The 16,828-nt window shown below is 38.6% G+C and overlaps 1 protein-coding gene across 5 annotated transcripts in view; it reads right to left on the reverse strand.

Moving 5' to 3' along the window:
- The window catches only part of PIK3CB (phosphatidylinositol-4,5-bisphosphate 3-kinase catalytic subunit beta), an 87,889-nt gene that overhangs the window by 10,955 nt on the left and 60,106 nt on the right, over positions 1–16,828 (reverse strand). For all 5 annotated transcript variants that reach the window (XM_088060909.1, XM_088060910.1, XM_005529601.3 and 2 more), the window contains exons 9-17: positions 14,758–15,009; positions 14,335–14,431; positions 13,401–13,531; positions 10,469–10,522; positions 9,606–9,794; positions 4,952–5,073; positions 3,920–4,063; positions 2,834–2,933; positions 544–722 (exon numbers count right to left, since the gene is read on the reverse strand). In XM_088060909.1, coding sequence (XP_087917035.1) covers positions 544–722; positions 2,834–2,933; positions 3,920–4,063; positions 4,952–5,073; positions 9,606–9,794; positions 10,469–10,522; positions 13,401–13,531; positions 14,335–14,431; positions 14,758–15,009 — 1,268 coding nt within the window. The remainder of the gene's footprint in view (positions 1–543; positions 723–2,833; positions 2,934–3,919; positions 4,064–4,951; positions 5,074–9,605; positions 9,795–10,468; positions 10,523–13,400; positions 13,532–14,334; positions 14,432–14,757; positions 15,010–16,828) is intronic.

Consider the following 16,828-nt stretch of genomic DNA (forward strand, 5'->3'; position numbering starts at 1 on the left):
TAGACTTCCAGTCTGGAAGTACTTAAATGTTCTCTCTGCTTTCTGCTGCTATGCTACGAGCATTCACCAAGCTATGAACACATTTGTTGCATGTGGAATGTATTTGATACAGACTGGTGAAACTATCTCTACTGCTTAAATCAATCACCCTCATCTTCAGAGAAAATTGTTTTCTTTATATCATTTCCCATCAATTTTTAGACAATTTCAAGTGCTGTGAAAAGTTTCAGTGGCCTTTGTGCTTACTGTTAAAAACAGAAGCCAGGAATGCAGTCGAATTTACTTTTAGGCTTACATTTAAATATGTTTAGCCATGGCAATGCATTGACTAAGACAGTTTCATAATGGATCACAAAAATCTTCTAATTTAACTGCTATCTTAACCTCAGAAGATGACCAGCAGACCCCCTGTCACTATAGGAGAAGTTCCCTGTGGCACTACATGCTGAATAATGCAGCCAGAGGAAGTTCAGACACCAATGTGCTCCTGCTTTACTGTTTCCATGCAAAGTTCCAGTGAAATTGTGCTCATTCTTTACTTACTGCAGCTCTGAGAGTATAACAGAAGGATTCAGAGGAGACTGGAGGTCAGAAAGTGCTTCTCTGTAAGCATTTTGTTTCAAACACGTATGCATTGCATCTTTGCCTTTTGCTTTGCTTTGCTTCATGGCATTCAGCTTAATTAGACTATTTAAAGTCTTCATTTTATTGAGGGCTTCCACCTGAAAGAGATATTTTATCATTAAGAGTTATTGCTCTGATTTGAGATAAAACAATGTGAAGACCCATTTCATGACAAAACCAAGTATAAAATAATTCTACAACTTTTTAAAAATGGAAATCATGGATGGAAATTAAGTCACTCATGTTTCAGAAATATCATTTTCATGATCAACAGAGTCACCAATGAGATGAAAGCTCCTAAACTTTAAGTCACTTTTAAAAGCATGACTTAGCATTTCCAAAAAACTGAGTGAGGCATTTTAATGTATGACACATTAACACAAATCCCTTCTTCAAAGTACAATTTTTAGTTCCCTATTTCAGCAAAGCACATAACATAGGTGCCCCTAGGCATACTGAAGGAACAGAAATACTGATTATTTCATACTCTAACAAACTGAGACATTACTGGAGATGAGCTGTGAATGCAGATACTTCAAAGAGCCAAGTCTTAGATGTGTGCCATTAAAAACCTGCTGAAGTCAGGCAGAACACGAAAGCTTTAATTGGCTAAGGTGTTTGAAACATAGAATCTCAATTAAGCAAAGTTTTTACCTTAGAAATGTGTAAAAAGTCCAGGCAATTATTTGCAATAATACAGGTGGGTTTAACTCCTTTCCCCCTTCTGTTTTGCAAAGTTTTTTACTGTTTCAAAATCTCCAAGGAAACTGGTGATATAAATGTCTAACACTGACAGAGCAAAGCCCCTTGACAAACCTAGATAGCACGTAGAGCAAATTCAACTTCTACATCTAAACAACTTTTTCACCAAATAGTTCTTGTAACAATCAGCTGTGTTTGCAGCAGTGAGGTGCTGGGCAGTACACATGCTCTAGCAAACAGCAGCAACGTAACAATTATGAAATTTCTATACAAGGAAGCTTCAGCCTGACTTACAAGGTGCTGAGTCAAAACTCATCCCTCCCACAGCCTGAACCCTGCCAGGCAGGATGCTGTGGAAATTGTATGGAGTTTGATTATAAAACTGGGCAGTGGAGAGCTGCCAGGTCAGCCATCTGTCAAAACCAAAAGTGCTCTGCTTTTCCACTATTCTAGGAGCTGTACAAACATCAGTGACAAGAGAACAAAATGGAACCTGTGTTGTACAAACAGGAACTTTTTGAAGTATTTCTACTTTGAATTTCTTCCGTGTTTGCACAGTTGGGAATTTTTTTGCCCCTTCTTTGATTTTACTGACATTTGCTTCCTGTAAAGTGCACAAAAACTTCACTGACCTTACGTCTATTGCTTAAAGCATTTCACCACCTACTCTTTTCATGGTTTTGACAATGCTAACAAGCACACATGGAAGAAATGGTCTTTTCTACGTCCTGTGAGCTGCAGCAATAAAGAGCACAACAGACCATCCCTGTTCCATGTGTTCCCAAAACACAGTTTCAATGCAGACAAACACTACCATCAGTTACTCATCCACTGAGTGACTGGCCTGACATAATAAAATACTTTAACTCCAAAGAGAGACCATTTTTCAAATATTTTTGAGATCACAATCTAAATTAACTCACTAAAACTGCATTAGAGACTTCAAACGTGTCTCTTAATGATCTGCTGATACAATTATTAGTGCTTTCAAAAGCAAACCTCTCATGTTTATTAGGGTATTTAAAAGCAAACATATCTCTCCTTTGTTCTTTCTCTGTGTGTATGTGTACATGACAGACCTGTATTAACACTAAAATTACTATTTGAATGATTTGCACCTTTTAACAAAAGCCAAAGCCGCAGGAAGTAGTTCTGGAGTAATCCAGGTAAAATTTCAAACAAGCTACCGTTACAGAGAGAAAAACTTGAAATGTACAAAGCCCTTCTTCAGTTAATCCAGAGTCTCTGTTGTGTCCAGAATACACAGACAGTGATGAAGGTGTCTCACAGGTCTTAGAGCACTGCAAAACCTGCTCCCTGAGGCCCCACAGCCCTGGCTGCCTTCTGTGCCATGGAGACTGCCCCATCACTCAGCCCTTTTAATTCCCTTTGTCACTCACACCACCTACCTTTGTCAAAGCAGGCAATACCCCCCCAGGAGCAGTGGAATAAGGATGGGAGTTCCAGGCTTGGATAGGTCAGGATGACAGCAAAGGGAAGTCCCTACCTGTTTAGCTAGCACCTTCATATGAGCCACGCTCCCCCTGCAATAAGCCTCCAGAATCAAACCAAACTGCACCGACACGGCGGGGATGTGAACCTCCGACCTGCAGGGGGAAAAGCTGCTCATCACATCACAGCATTTACACAACTGCATCACTCCAGTCATTCAAAAACACAAAACAAACACAGAAATCCCCAAAACAAACACTAAAACACCTCATGGTCACATCAAACACTAAAACACCTCATGGTCACATAGGTGAAACAAAAAGCCAGATTTCTTAGAAAATGCTAGAACCCCTCTGTGCTGGAGACAATGAGGACAGGCCAGTTTGGATGCAGGACCCTTGTTTCAAGGCCCAGGACTGCTCTGGGGGCAGCAATGTTCATGCCAAGAGGTGGTGACTGCACACCTGCTTCAGGACCTTTTATTCAGAGCAGCACTGAGAAGTCACTGAAGGGCTGACTTTAAATCACACATTCTCCAGCCTTTGTAAGGGAAAAGCCCAATTTGCCTGAAGGAGAACACTTTGAAACAAACCACTGAACTTTGTATCAGAGCCAATTATCCTCTAAAACATTTTCATGTAACTTGCTCCTTTTAGCTAGAAATATTAAACTCAATTGTGTTCCAAAAGACAGAATCAACCTATCCAGCCTATTCCAGTCCATTCTGCCAAGGCTTCTGCCATTCATGAAACTGCTCATCAAAAGTAGCAAGAACACACAGAACAGCTTTTATTTTCTGTTAGACTGGCAACAATAATAATTTTTCCCAACTGTGAGGTATAAATATTGTGCTTTTACTGCACCCACAGCCAAAACAAACACATGGGGTATTTATAAACCTAACTCATCAGGTAGTCAGAGCTGAATGCATTTTGGAATACTTTCATGCAAGGGTAGATTACAGACCACTCTAATTTATTTTTAATGGGAAGTCTGATTTATAGATGCCAAAGATAAAGAAACAAAGAGGAGTTGTGGGGCACTATGATAATGGCTCATTTAGAAGAATCCTCAAGAAGTCATATTTGAAAGTCCAATTAGGCTCAACAGTTTCAGAAAGATGAAAAGGAAAATCTCCTACCTCAGGTGCCAGAACAACATCTGTCCTATTCTCCTGTTTCCAAGTGCTCTTTCCAAGAGAAACCTGGAGAGTGCACAATCCAGAAAAGGCTCATACTTCAGGACTTGCACAAGCTGGAGAAGATACTGAGAGAGCTCTTCATCACTAGAATGAGGTACATAAAAGCAGTTAGTAAGACAGTAGCTAGATTAGTGATACTCCAGAAATTCAGGTGCATATGACAAACCCAACAGTGACAGGATTTGGTTCAATAATAAGAGTGTCTACCAATTTTTCCATTACACAGAGAAGGACAACACACAACTTAGTGCAACTTCCAGATGGAAATAATTCCAGATGCATTCTTGGGATAGCCCAACACCCAAATTCCTTGTTTGGATTTGAAAGAAGTCAAAATAATTTATTTTTTTTTACACCGAAAGTCTATCCTTGACCATTAAAAATTAATCACTAAACTATTCACCACAGAGAATTCAGAATTCAAGGACAGGAAATGTGCAGTAATGATAATGTTACACAAGTCCTGCCCTAGGTTACAGTGGAGAGCAAATGAAATGCAATAAGGGAAGAACTGCAGAGAAGAAAGGCTCCTGTGGATCAAAACCAAATCAGTAATTCATTATTTATTACATGCTGCAGCTCACATTCCTATTAAATGGTACAGCCAGAGTGGAGGTGGCTGGGTGCCAGGTGCTACAGTATTTGACTCCAAGAATATTTTCCCCTTTGTTATTAAAAGGTTTCTCAGAGTTTCTCGCTCTCCTGTGCCCAAGAAAGTGATGAACAGCCAGTCCTCTCTGTGATAAAGGTGCACAGGTGCTCTCCTTGCAACATGGAAAGCAATCATCATTCCCTGCAAGGCGTCAGAATAAGGTGCTTTTATTGAGCTGCCAGTGAGCCTATCCAGAAATTAGACTGCTTTATTTGGCCACCTATTCATGGCAGGCAGCGTGTTCAGCTCCTTCCTCTTGGGGTTGTTTTATCCTGTGAGCAAACAGAATGAAGTTTGGCACCCCAGAAACCCTCACCTACCTCATCTGCCTCAAACACCCCACTGCATATTCCCTGACGTACTGGTCAGGATAATTGAAATCCAGCAGCTCCAAAGCCTCCCTGGGCAGCAGCTTGGGCCAGATCTGCAGGAGGGCCTGAAGCTGTTCCAAAAAAAAGGTGACAGGTAAGGACACAGGTGGGTCTCACTGCTCACAAAGGAAAGAAAGAATTTGGGGTAACTGGGCCCACTTCTGATTAAGTTTCTCACGCTTCAAAATGATGCAGATTACTTTTAGTCTGAAAAACCTGTTTTTCTACATGCAGACACAATGCACAGTAAACAAAAATTAGGGAACACCAGGTATGTATGGCTTGAAAACAGACATTCAATAAAAATGTTTTGTAAGTGCTGTCATAAACATATAACCTATATGTTTATGACATAAAAAAAAAATTTTTGTTGAGAGCAAGCTTTCTTTACCAAAAATATTTGTCCACCTCAACTGATGGAGCCTTTGTGAACATTCACTGTGAATAGTAATGAGCTTAAACTTTAAAAAAACAAAAAGGTCAGGTTAGATAATAAAACAATGTGCTGGAAAAAAATTACAGAATACAATGATGCATAACTTTGGACTACCAAAAAGAACAACATTTAGAGGTCTCAGAAAATAAACTGATTTTATTCCATTGTTATGAAGCTCACAGCTAGCTGCTGAGAGCAATATGAGTTGCATCACTGAAACAGTGCACTATAAATACAAATAAACTCTTTAATGCACATTAATATAAATGCATATTAGTATAAATGCAGTGTATCAACAGCACAAGTTGTTTCTTTCTGTAGGAACAAGCTATGATAATAATACCCTTCCCTATAAATTAGATAACACAGGTTACTTCATCTTTCAATAGCAACTTATAAAATCTGAATAAGATCTTGTTTTTCTCCTGATTTCATAATGACTTTACAGCAGTGAAAAAATCTTTATTTCTACTCTGTCACACATCAGCTCCTGCTTCCAGCAGCAGTATGACAAACACGAGTCCACATTCTCAGCCCACATTTACCAGGCAAGTTCATAACACCATTTATACACCTTGGGGGCAGATTCTGAATTGAGTCATCATTTTTGTGAAATCCAGAAGGCAAGAAATGGGTATGGATCACGCTTCAAAGCCAGGGCTGTGCTGCAGCTCCAGAAGTGGAGGAAAGGATCAGCCAAACTGCTTCCATGGGCACATGCACAATTCATAGTGACATAAAGTAAAACTACAGGTGTTTTAAATATAGATGTCACATTCCCACAGAAAAGTACACTCAAAAATACACTCCAAAATCTACTGACCCAACAAGTGTCAACGATGCCAGTCCTGATGTCAAGGACTGCAGCCACCAACACTTCCATAGCAGAAATGCTGGGACTGAAACTGTGCAGGAAATACTGACCCTGGTCACATATTTAATGCACAAGGCAGACACTGAAAATGTGAACAGCAGCTCTGCTTGTCAGACAGCCACAGACTCCAGAACTATCAGAATTTCTACACAATCTGCTGTAAATCAGGTGCAGAACCAGCAAAAAATAGAGACATTTTGTTAATACTGAATGATTGAAATGGAGAGCCTGAAATATTCTGAAAAGATGAGCTCAAGTGGTCCCACATGCCTCATATATCAGGCAGTGAAAGTCATGGCCCACAGTGTGTACATTAACTGAAGATGATGTGAAAATGCAGAGCTCCTCCCTTTGCTGAAATCATTGCACAGGGGGTTGCAATGAGAATGAACAATGTGTGTTTCAGAGAAAACTCAAATTTGGCCTTGGTGTATCAATATTTTCTTCTATAAAGAAATAACCACAATTTCTTCCCTAACAAGATTATATGAGACAATACAATTAAGCAGAAGCCAGTATTTTTATTCCAGTTATTTCAAGTATTTCAGCTGTCCTTTCTCTACTTTCAGTAATGATGGTGTCACTTCACTGAGAGCAAGTGGATTTTTTTAATTTCTTATAATTTTTTTTTGTTTGCTTGTTTGAATTCTGCTTTGAGAAGAAATACTGTCTTTGCTTTCTACTAACAAGTTCTGCCATCTTGCAGGTGGTTATGGCAGCAGTAAGGGCAATTCCTTCTGTGCAACCATTCTACTGAAATCCTGCAAATCCAACAAGGGCTTGGTAAATAATGGCAAATAATTCAGGAAAGCTGCTTGAATCCACTGGACATAACTTCATGGGCCACTGAACTAACAGATTAAAGACAGTCTACAATCAAATATGAGAGACCATTTCTAAGAGAGCCTTACTATTTTTAAGCTGCATTAATAAAACAGGAATATAGTTATTAAGTCCAAACAGCTGGTGTTTGATTGCTTTTTCTTATGAACAGCTGGTGTTTCCTTCTTTGGGTTTTGTTGTTTCATGTTTGGGGTTTTTTAAACCTCTTGCTTGAGGTGTCAAGACTTTTACTGAAATACATCTAAAAATGGGCATCAAAACAACTTTTTGGTACAACAGCGTGCCCACTGTAGCAGGCAACAACAGCTAGTACAGCAAATATTTAATTTTAATGGGAAGTAAATTATGAATCCTGATAATTTTGGAATTCCTGAAATTCATGAGGCTGTCTTTCCTTACCTGAACAGGTAAATCAGTAGGAGTACTGATACGTCTATGTGCTACAGAAACATTCAGCATGCTTAAAGTAAGATCTCATTTTTCAGAGAGACTCTCCACACTGGCAAAACCAATATTATGATATAAGCTGCACTTTTGTCTCTAAATAATCAAACATAAATACTATATTTCTTCCAGAAAGTACACAGTAACAAGGTATCATATTTTCAGCCATTTGTTTAAATAAAAAGGTTTATGTATATATAATACTTAATGTTTACAAATGTAAAGGACTTTGAGCTGTCAGCTAATATCCATCCTCCAAATAACTTTTCAAAACTGCCACCAAGGGCCATATTTCAAAGCCCCAGCACTCAGAATGCCTTTTTCTTCACATATTTTAAGAAGCAAATAAGTGCCTGCTTTTATTTCTACAGTTTTGATTTATAGATAGCTTTTAATAATGAACAATAAATTCAGAAGTAATGGAACTTTACTAATAAGTAAAAGGAACTTTACTAGTAGTAAGGAACAGCATTCTTGCACATGAAAGAACACAAGTGAGCAAGGAATGTGTAGGTGTTCCATTTTGTTAGTGTAGTGTTCATGGCACAGACAAGGAGCTGGGATGAAATTCCATTTATTTTTAGAAGTCCACAGAACATATACACCTAGCTGGTAGGAAGGATGCAGCAGAAAATGAACTCTCTGCTGGAGCAAACTAAGGATCTGGCTGACTGGATAATCACAAAAATCACATCATGGATAGACAGAAGATGGATTTTCATGGGGTGGCTGCCTTTTCCTCCATGAACATGTAGCTTGTAACATGTGAAGGCTAGAATACTAAGGCAAAATAGAATTTTATACCATCAGTCATAACCCTTCACAGCAAATGCTTTTTAGCTCTAAGTTCATAAAAAATAAAAAAAACTAGTTGAAAATTTTTAAAATGAGACTCAGAGAAAGACATAAATATTATCTCAGTGTAGTGGTCTGCAAGAAGCTGAGCATCATTTGTATCAGAATTCTGTCAGGAAGACCAGAACAATGCATGGCTCCACCCCTTGCAGCGAGTGCTGTGCTTGGTAACTGTGGCCAGACTTTTTAGTTTGGCCCAAACTTCTCTGTACACAATCTAAAACATTTCAACACCAATCCAGAAACCTGTTACTTTATCACTTTTAAAATCAGCCTATCAAGCCATGATGGTCTTACTACAAGCTCATATAATTATTCCTGTAATAAAGTTCAATCTGTTCCCAAAAAGCAACCCAAGAGTTGGATTCTATTTGGGTAAATACAGCAGCAAAAGGCAGCTGCACCAACTCCTTTACAGTGTAGTGAAGTAACCCTGCACATCTGTACATCAAACAAATGAAACTATTTTACTGAAAATGCACCTTGTATCGCAGCACCAGCCTCACGTCCTTAAAAGTTACTTTGAAGAGGCTCTATTTGGTCAAAGAGAGAGGATGTGAATGATGTGTTTTGTACATTGGTTGAGTCTCACATCTCTTTGAAAAAACAGTGAGGTTTGATTACCCAGTCTGAGATGTGGATTTTATAGTATTTGAGTAGCTTAACAATTTGCACAAGAAGTTTTATTTCAGATCTTGATTTCCAGGATTTCTTTTTGCTGTGAGGGTGGCCAAGCAGTGGGCTTTGCTGTCCAGAGCCTGTGGAGTCCCCACTGGTGGAGATTCTCCCACCCCAGCTGGACACAGACTAGTTCAGGCTGACCATCTTGGAGCACTGGGCTGCACTGGGTGACTGTGAAATTCTTGCTTTTAACATCAAATTTGAGCACGAGGTTTTAACATTAGGCTCTAATATCCACTGTGCTTTTCTCATCATTTAGAGGACCCTTGAAATGAATTTTGGTTTTGGTTTATGGGGGGTTTTTTGAGAGAGTAAGTTCTTCTTTACATGTCCAGGCTGCAGAAGTCAGACACTGAACTCCAGCTTGCACAACAGCACCATTTCAAACTGGCTCCATTTGGGAAAGAAATCCTGTTTACTGTTGGTTTAACTGAAGCTTTTTCCCCCATCATTGTTGTCTTTTCCCTTACCTGAGCAACGTCTTCAAGTTTGTTCCACTTTAAAGAGAGCAGCAGTTTTGGCAACGATTGTGGGAAATTTTCACGACAGTCATATCGCAAAGTCCAAATGAGATCCATTTCATTTTCACAAAGCTGAGATAAAGGATCTCTTTCCATTATATCTTTTAGCACAACATAAAACTTCTTACCACCTCGACCCTAGAAAATGAGAGATGTAGAATGTGATAAAAATTCAGTAAGATTCTGGTATGGTAGCTCAAATACCAGCAATCCTATAGCAGAAAGAACATCAGATAAAAACTCATGAAACACAGGGAAACGGCCACTGTGCCTTTCTTTCAGCTTCCTTACTGCAGGCACTGTAAGTAACAGATTCTAAATCCAGCAGAACTTTCTGAAACAGTAACTCAACTTTGGAGTTAAGGACACTAGATGGCAATATTTCTGTTTTCCAACTCCAACACAGAGCACTCTCATTTAGGATGAATATAGTCTCTTCTTCTATTTTTCAAATGATCAAATTTAGATACATGAATAACTATTTCTTTTCATTAGAAATAAAAAAAAAATACTTTTGCAACAATCAAAAGAAAACACAGCTGCCAAGTAGAGACACACTTACTTTGGTCTTCTAATCTTAAATTGTTTTCCAGCTCTAATGTAAATTTTAGCTCACAGTCCAAAATATATGGGAAAAAGCAGTTATATATCTGAGTTTTAAAGCAGTTCATCAAAGTGAATTATGTAAGAAAACAGAGCCACTAGAATTTCTATTTGAGCAGTTGACTCATTTATTTCTAGATTGATGCAGAAGATAAGAACTGAAAAAACACAGAAAATTAATTTTAAAATACTCTTTAGATGATGCTCACCGCCATTGCAGCATTGTCACTGTTTCTTGCAATCTCAGCTGCCTTTTCAAGTATCTGCAAGAAGTTGGTTTTAAATACATTAGATTTAACCCCAGATCTGACTGCATTGCTAGAACAAGCATTACAGAAATGAAGCAGATAAGGAAATGTTGCTGTCTTTTAGGCAGTTTTGTATCTTCAGTAGTATAACACGGACTTGTGTGCAGTGTCCCTTTTCTCATCTGCACTAGGGAGATCAGGAACAGCAGTGCTCGTGATGATCTCGATTATTTCCTTTTTCACCACTCCTGAGCTAAATTAAACAGCCTTACTGATGACATCTTGCTTTCTGTTTCTGCTTTTCCTCCTATTTTTCACCTCAACAAACCAACTCCTCAACTCTGAGTTATCCTTTGCTTTCTCACCTCTACTGGTGCAGTTTCCAAGGGCACTATTTTCATGCCCATGGAACCATGCTTCCAGCCCTCAATCCCAGTAAGAATCCACAAGCCCAGTCCTTTCACCATGCTCTCAGACTGCCCATATGATCCCAATCAGTACATGCAGGTACTCCTCTTGATCTTGGATCTCCCCTCCTTTTTTTTGTTTTGTTTTTTTTTTTTAAATTTCCTTTTGAACATTATATTTGGTTTTTGAAGTTCAACCCATAATGGAGAATTAAGTCTAGAAGTAAATGCAGTTATTCAAAGTGCATTCTGCACATTACTGCAACCAAGCCAGGTGTTACAATGAAGAACTGGCCCAGTATGTCTATCCACAGCTGCTTTGAGGAACAAATCATAAAATAAAATCTCAATAAAGAGAAAAGTCTAAGGAACTCCAGCATCTCCTTGCTCTGAGAGCTCTGCCTCTCCTATGACACAGGAATACAACAGCATCCCCAGGTCCAGCAAGACTTGTGTTGTTTTCACTCAGACAACACGAGAAACAACAAAAGATTGTAATAATCGGAGCATAAATACCCAGCAGCTAAAATCCTTAGAAAGGCATCCTAACCTGTTTTATTTCTTTTCTCTGTATGAAACTCTCATTAATATCATGGATTACATCTGCTACTTGGCTACAAAGCTTATTTACATACTCTGTGTGAAAACATGCATAAACAAAACCACAGTGTCCTAATTCTATGCTTGATTCTTGCCTCCCAGTGCTCTGCAGAGTTACTCTGTTTGCAAACAAACTTTCAAAGCCTTTGCAAGTCCAGCTTTGTTTGAGTGAACCCTGAGCCCCACAATGTGCCTGCAGCACTGGCCATGGACCAGCCCCACACATGGCTCCTGTCTCAGACAAGTTTCTTATCCCTGATCCAGGCACTTTTGCTCCCTCAGCATCAAACAGCTCCTCACTGTGCAAGCAGGTTGATGATATGATGGAAAAGATTGATCTATTTTTGCACATTATGTTTCCCCTAACAAAAATCTGGCATCTCTTTCGTTGTTTTCTTGGCAGAAACAAGCAACAACACCGGGAAAATGAGAAGCAGCCATAGAGCAAGCAAGTCTCAGCTGGAGCATTGTGAGAGACAGATCCTCAGCTGATGTAATTCCAGCAGCTGCAACGTCACTCCTCATTCAACAGAACCTGCACCAAGAGAATCTTTAGGAGATTGAGTTGAATGTAGCTGAAAGCTACAAGGGATGAAGACCATTACACCTTAATGTCACTACACTTTGTCTAACCCAGTCAAATCTACTGGCTGCATTCAGCCCAGGGTTTTAACTTCCTGAGAACATGGTATTGCAGGGACAAAGAAAAGAAACATCAGAGCCAGAACAAATATGTGATTACTAAAGATAAGACTTTTAATTAGCCCCTCTGTAATATGTATGTCATTTTTTTTCTTTAGAAATTAAATACATGTAAGTGCAATGAGCAAAAAATTTAAAGCATTATAAATAAGGCAATACCAAAATTGGATAAAATATGTCCACTATGAAGTGTTAACTGGTCAGCCACAAGTAAGGTAGCAATTGGTCAGTTCTGGTTTAGCTCTTACTGCATTTCCAATGCTGTTTGAATAAAAGAAAAAGTACTGTGTTGACAAAGAGGGGGAAACACTATCAACCCAAACTGAAACAAAAGAAACCCTATCTTGTTACTTGATTTCATTTTTATGAGTCTTAAATCCCAAGTCTGCCTTTGAACAAGATGGTGAAACTTGGCAATTTCAGTCTTTGAGTCCATGCCACTCAAAGGTGCAAAATCCTCCAAAAAAAAAAAAAAAAAGAAAAAAAAGGCAATTTCTCTGGGTTGTTACTGACTTTCCCCAAACCAAAATTCAGATTAATGTGTATATGAGTTAAGCCTGACTTTTATAATGTATTACTAGCAGTCTGTTTTAAGACTTATTTCATTACTTGTTTCCAGGTCTTAGCTTTTTTTGCTAGTTTCTGAACAACATTTCATCTATCCTTCACACTACAGAAATAGCCACACATATTCCAAATATTCTTATCTTCATCTGTAGAAAACTGCAGGGCCACTTCAGTGGATTCAGTCCCAGAGCAGACCTTCAGAAATCCCTTTGCACACAGTATTAAGAGTCCATTTATCCTTTAAAGGACTTGAGTTCACAGGGCAGTGTCCCAAAGAGTGGGTAACACACATTTGTACCAAGAAAGAACAAATCTTTATAGATCACAGGCAAGCACAGTTTGAAGGTTTCCAGAACAGCAGATAAATTTAGCTTTTTGTAAGATCATTCATATTTCGGGAAGCTGATTTGCTTTTGACCTTCAAAAGACCATGTACAGACCACTTTTAAAAGTGCACATCTTCAAAATAGACCCTGAAGTCAAGCACATACCAAACTGCAGAATGGTGACTAAAAGGCAGGGAAAGGGGAATTCACTGGAAAGGCAGTGTTGAAAGGAAAGAAGGAACACCTATTTCCACATAAGCATTCATGACTGCTCTTTGGGTCATCCCTTACCTTATCAAAGGGAGGGTAATTAATAGGCTGTTTTGAATATTCCTGAAATCTAATGTGCAAAGCTGTTGCATTCTCAGTGTAAGGGTTGGTCTGGACGGTTCCCATGGGATTCAACATTTCTTCAAGTTCGTCTGAAACACAAACAGAACAGTTAATATTACAGGCCAGGCATGCAGTAAGAAGTCACTGCCTTATAAAATGGACAGAGCACGTTTTGCTGCACAACACTTTCAGTGCAATGCTCTGTATTTCCAGCATAAACCACCTCCTGCATTCCCAAATGTTGGATTATCACCCCATGAGAAACTGATTTCCTTAAATAAACATAATAGTCAGTGAAGCTGAGCTCTCCCTACAGTGAAACAAATCCTAAGAGATCTAAAGCTTCTGCAAAGCAGGAGACACCCTCTGGATCAAATGGAGCAGAGCTTCAGGCCAGCCAGGCTGGGACAGCATTCCTCAGGATGGGATCAAGAGTGACACAGAGGCTCCAGGCACTCTCACTGATTGATCTCAGTATCAGGGAGAAGACAAAATCCTACTTCACAGTTTTTGCTGATGCACGTATTATCACTTGCATTATAACTGATCTATTTAATTTGGGGTGCATGGCACAGGAACCAAATGAAGCCTAAACTGCACCTCAAAAGCAAGTAACATCAGAAATAAACATGCATTTATTTTATGTGGTTTTCCTTCCATAGCAAATGAAACTTTTAGAACACTAGCTCCAAGCAGGCTCTTGCTCTTTCTGTTTCCTGCTAAACAATACTTTCCTGAAAGAGATTAAAATGCTGTATATTTATCCACATAAAAATTACAAGTAATAAAGAGATTATTACAAGAGAACTGAACATGCATACAGTAAATCTTCTGCTATTGGATCCCACACTCTGCCACACTTAAAGTCCAAATCTGAAAAGCTGAGGTTTACCAGGAAATGATGACCAGCTGTGCAGTACCAGTTCTCCAATCCTCAAGTGTCCTTTATAATCAAACACCATGGTATTTACCCAGGCTACAGGATAATGCTGCCAAGGGAAAGAATTGTCACATGGAAATGAAGATGCCAGCAAATGTTACTACACAGAAAACACTGTAATATACATACAATTGAGAGGGTGACTTGGGTTTTTTTTTTTCAAATGGTGATATCTTTCAGAAAAGTAATTAATCACTGAGAAGTATCAAAAGTTTTCATACCAAGATGTGCAATTCTTAATATATACACTGTTTTAAATACCTTTTCTTTTAATTTTGCATTCTTGAGCACTAAAATGAGGACAAGGAAAGACTTCTGGATGCTCATTTTGATATAACTAGGAGGTCACTCAAGAAAAACAAATAAAATAATTACCACTTTTCCTGCTTTCCTAATGGTTTGGTATTTGGAAGGATTCATTGCCTTGGTAGACTTTTTAGTTTTCATCTTATCCATGACAGCATAAACAGCAAAGCAGAGCCTTGCCATCCTTGGCAGATCACAGACATTGATTTCAAACTCCAGCACTTCATTCCAAATGTGGTCACTTCTCCCAGATATTTCTGTGCTTACAATTGTTTTACAAAGGAGCTCTGTGCCATGGAAAAGACCAGCCCTAACATGAACCTGCCATAAAGAAATGAGAGATTTTAAGCTTGTCACAGAACCTACAGAGTTCTGCATAGAATAATATACAGAACACACATACATATGAATTTCATCAAACAAACAACTAAGCAGAATGAAGAAGTTAAGACTAATTTTCTGAATACAAATTAAAATCTCCAGGTAGAAACAATTTGTGCTTCTAAGTGAGAAAGGTCTGGGGGTTTTTTTTCAGCTTAAGAAAAAACTCATTTTTTATTTAAACTATTTCCAAACAGTTTAGAGGGAACCCGGCTGACCCTAACAGCAGGAGTCACCTGTAATAATAATGACAATGTATGGGATTTCCAAGTTTTTTTTGTCTTTAGTACCCAGAAACCAACAAAACCAGGTAGCTTGAACAATGAAAATAAGGATCAGGAAAGGAGAAGGACAGCTAAAGAAAGAAGCTGGAGTTATGGCACTGAAATTAAACTCAGTTTCAGGTCAATGCTAAGATGCTTCCCTGTTCTTTCTTTTCATCTTTTTGTTTCATTTCTACATTTCTGTTCAATAACATATATACACAGAAAACTGCACAGTGAAATGAGCCAATTCTTTTCAAGTGGCCTTCCAAAATACCAGTGTGAAAAAGAGACACAGAGTAAGAAAAACCCATAAATGTAATCTTTTGGTCAACACCAAAAAAAAGTTCTCAATGTTAAATGTTAAATGTGTAAAAGTGCTCTTATGTTTCAGGTTCCCTCTGCTCCTGAATCAACCTTCCCCACATTCCCTTTGAGCTATCATTTTATTGCTGAGCACTGTAAGGGAAAGAGAGAGATATTAAATTTGATAGTGGTTTTGAGTCAAAAAAGAATTCACCTCTTTAATTCTATGGCTTCTGATCCTGTTAATATAAGGTACTGGATCCTAATTTTTTTTCTTTTCATTCTGTCATGCCCCTTTTACAAATGAAATGGTGTGTACTGATGAGGTGACCAAAGAGCAAGACAAAAGAAGAGCAATTTCCAATGCCACGTGTTTGGAAAATGGGGTGTTGGACTGCTGGGTGAGGTCACTTGTGCCCCAGGTGGATGTCCCCAGCCCAGCTCACACTGCAGCAGTGCTACCCAGCTGACAGATGTTTTGTTCCCTGCTACAAACACTGCATTTGTGAACCTTGGTGGTGGTTTCAGCAGAAATGGATGAATATTGGCTTATCTACGGCACAGTGGGGCTAAAGGAACAATGGCAGTGAATTAAACAGCCTTAGAATCAGGACTGGAAAACAAATACATTCTTAATAGTGACAATTTTGTAACACTGTAGACAGACATGGCAGGGAAACATGCACAGGTTTGCAGGGTCATTGCATTCATTCTCATTCTGGGTTACCCACTGAACTTTTAATTTTTCGAGACTAAAAAAAGCATTCAAAACAAACATTTAGATGTTGCCCACAGATGTCAATACAAAAGAACTGCACATTTTTCCTGTTTCTTCTCAAGCTGAGAGAATATTTTGATTAATTTTCCCCTAAAAGCATACTGAAATTAACCAAAAGTCACTTTTCTAAGCATGAAAAAACACCTTAGAAACTCCTGATAGCTACGTTGCTTGCACAATCCAATGGCTCCTTTATCTTTTGTTTTAAAAACGTAAGAGTTTACTGAATAGAGTTAAGAAGATATTGGAATTAGCTAAATAATGATTTAGACAAAGAAAAGGGAAACAGCTGGTTTTGCAGCCATCCATTTCCACAATCACACTGTCTCAGGTATTAAAAGGTAACTATGGCTCATTTATCTGTAATGTAAAACTTCTTTTTGGTGTTGACCAAAATGTAGGTTTGGTAATT

Source organism: Pseudopodoces humilis, chromosome 11 (assembly GCF_049639895.1).
Source record: "Pseudopodoces humilis isolate 2021_Gansu_Grassland_sample_001 chromosome 11, ASM4963989v1, whole genome shotgun sequence".
NCBI lineage: Eukaryota > Metazoa > Chordata > Aves > Passeriformes > Paridae > Pseudopodoces > Pseudopodoces humilis.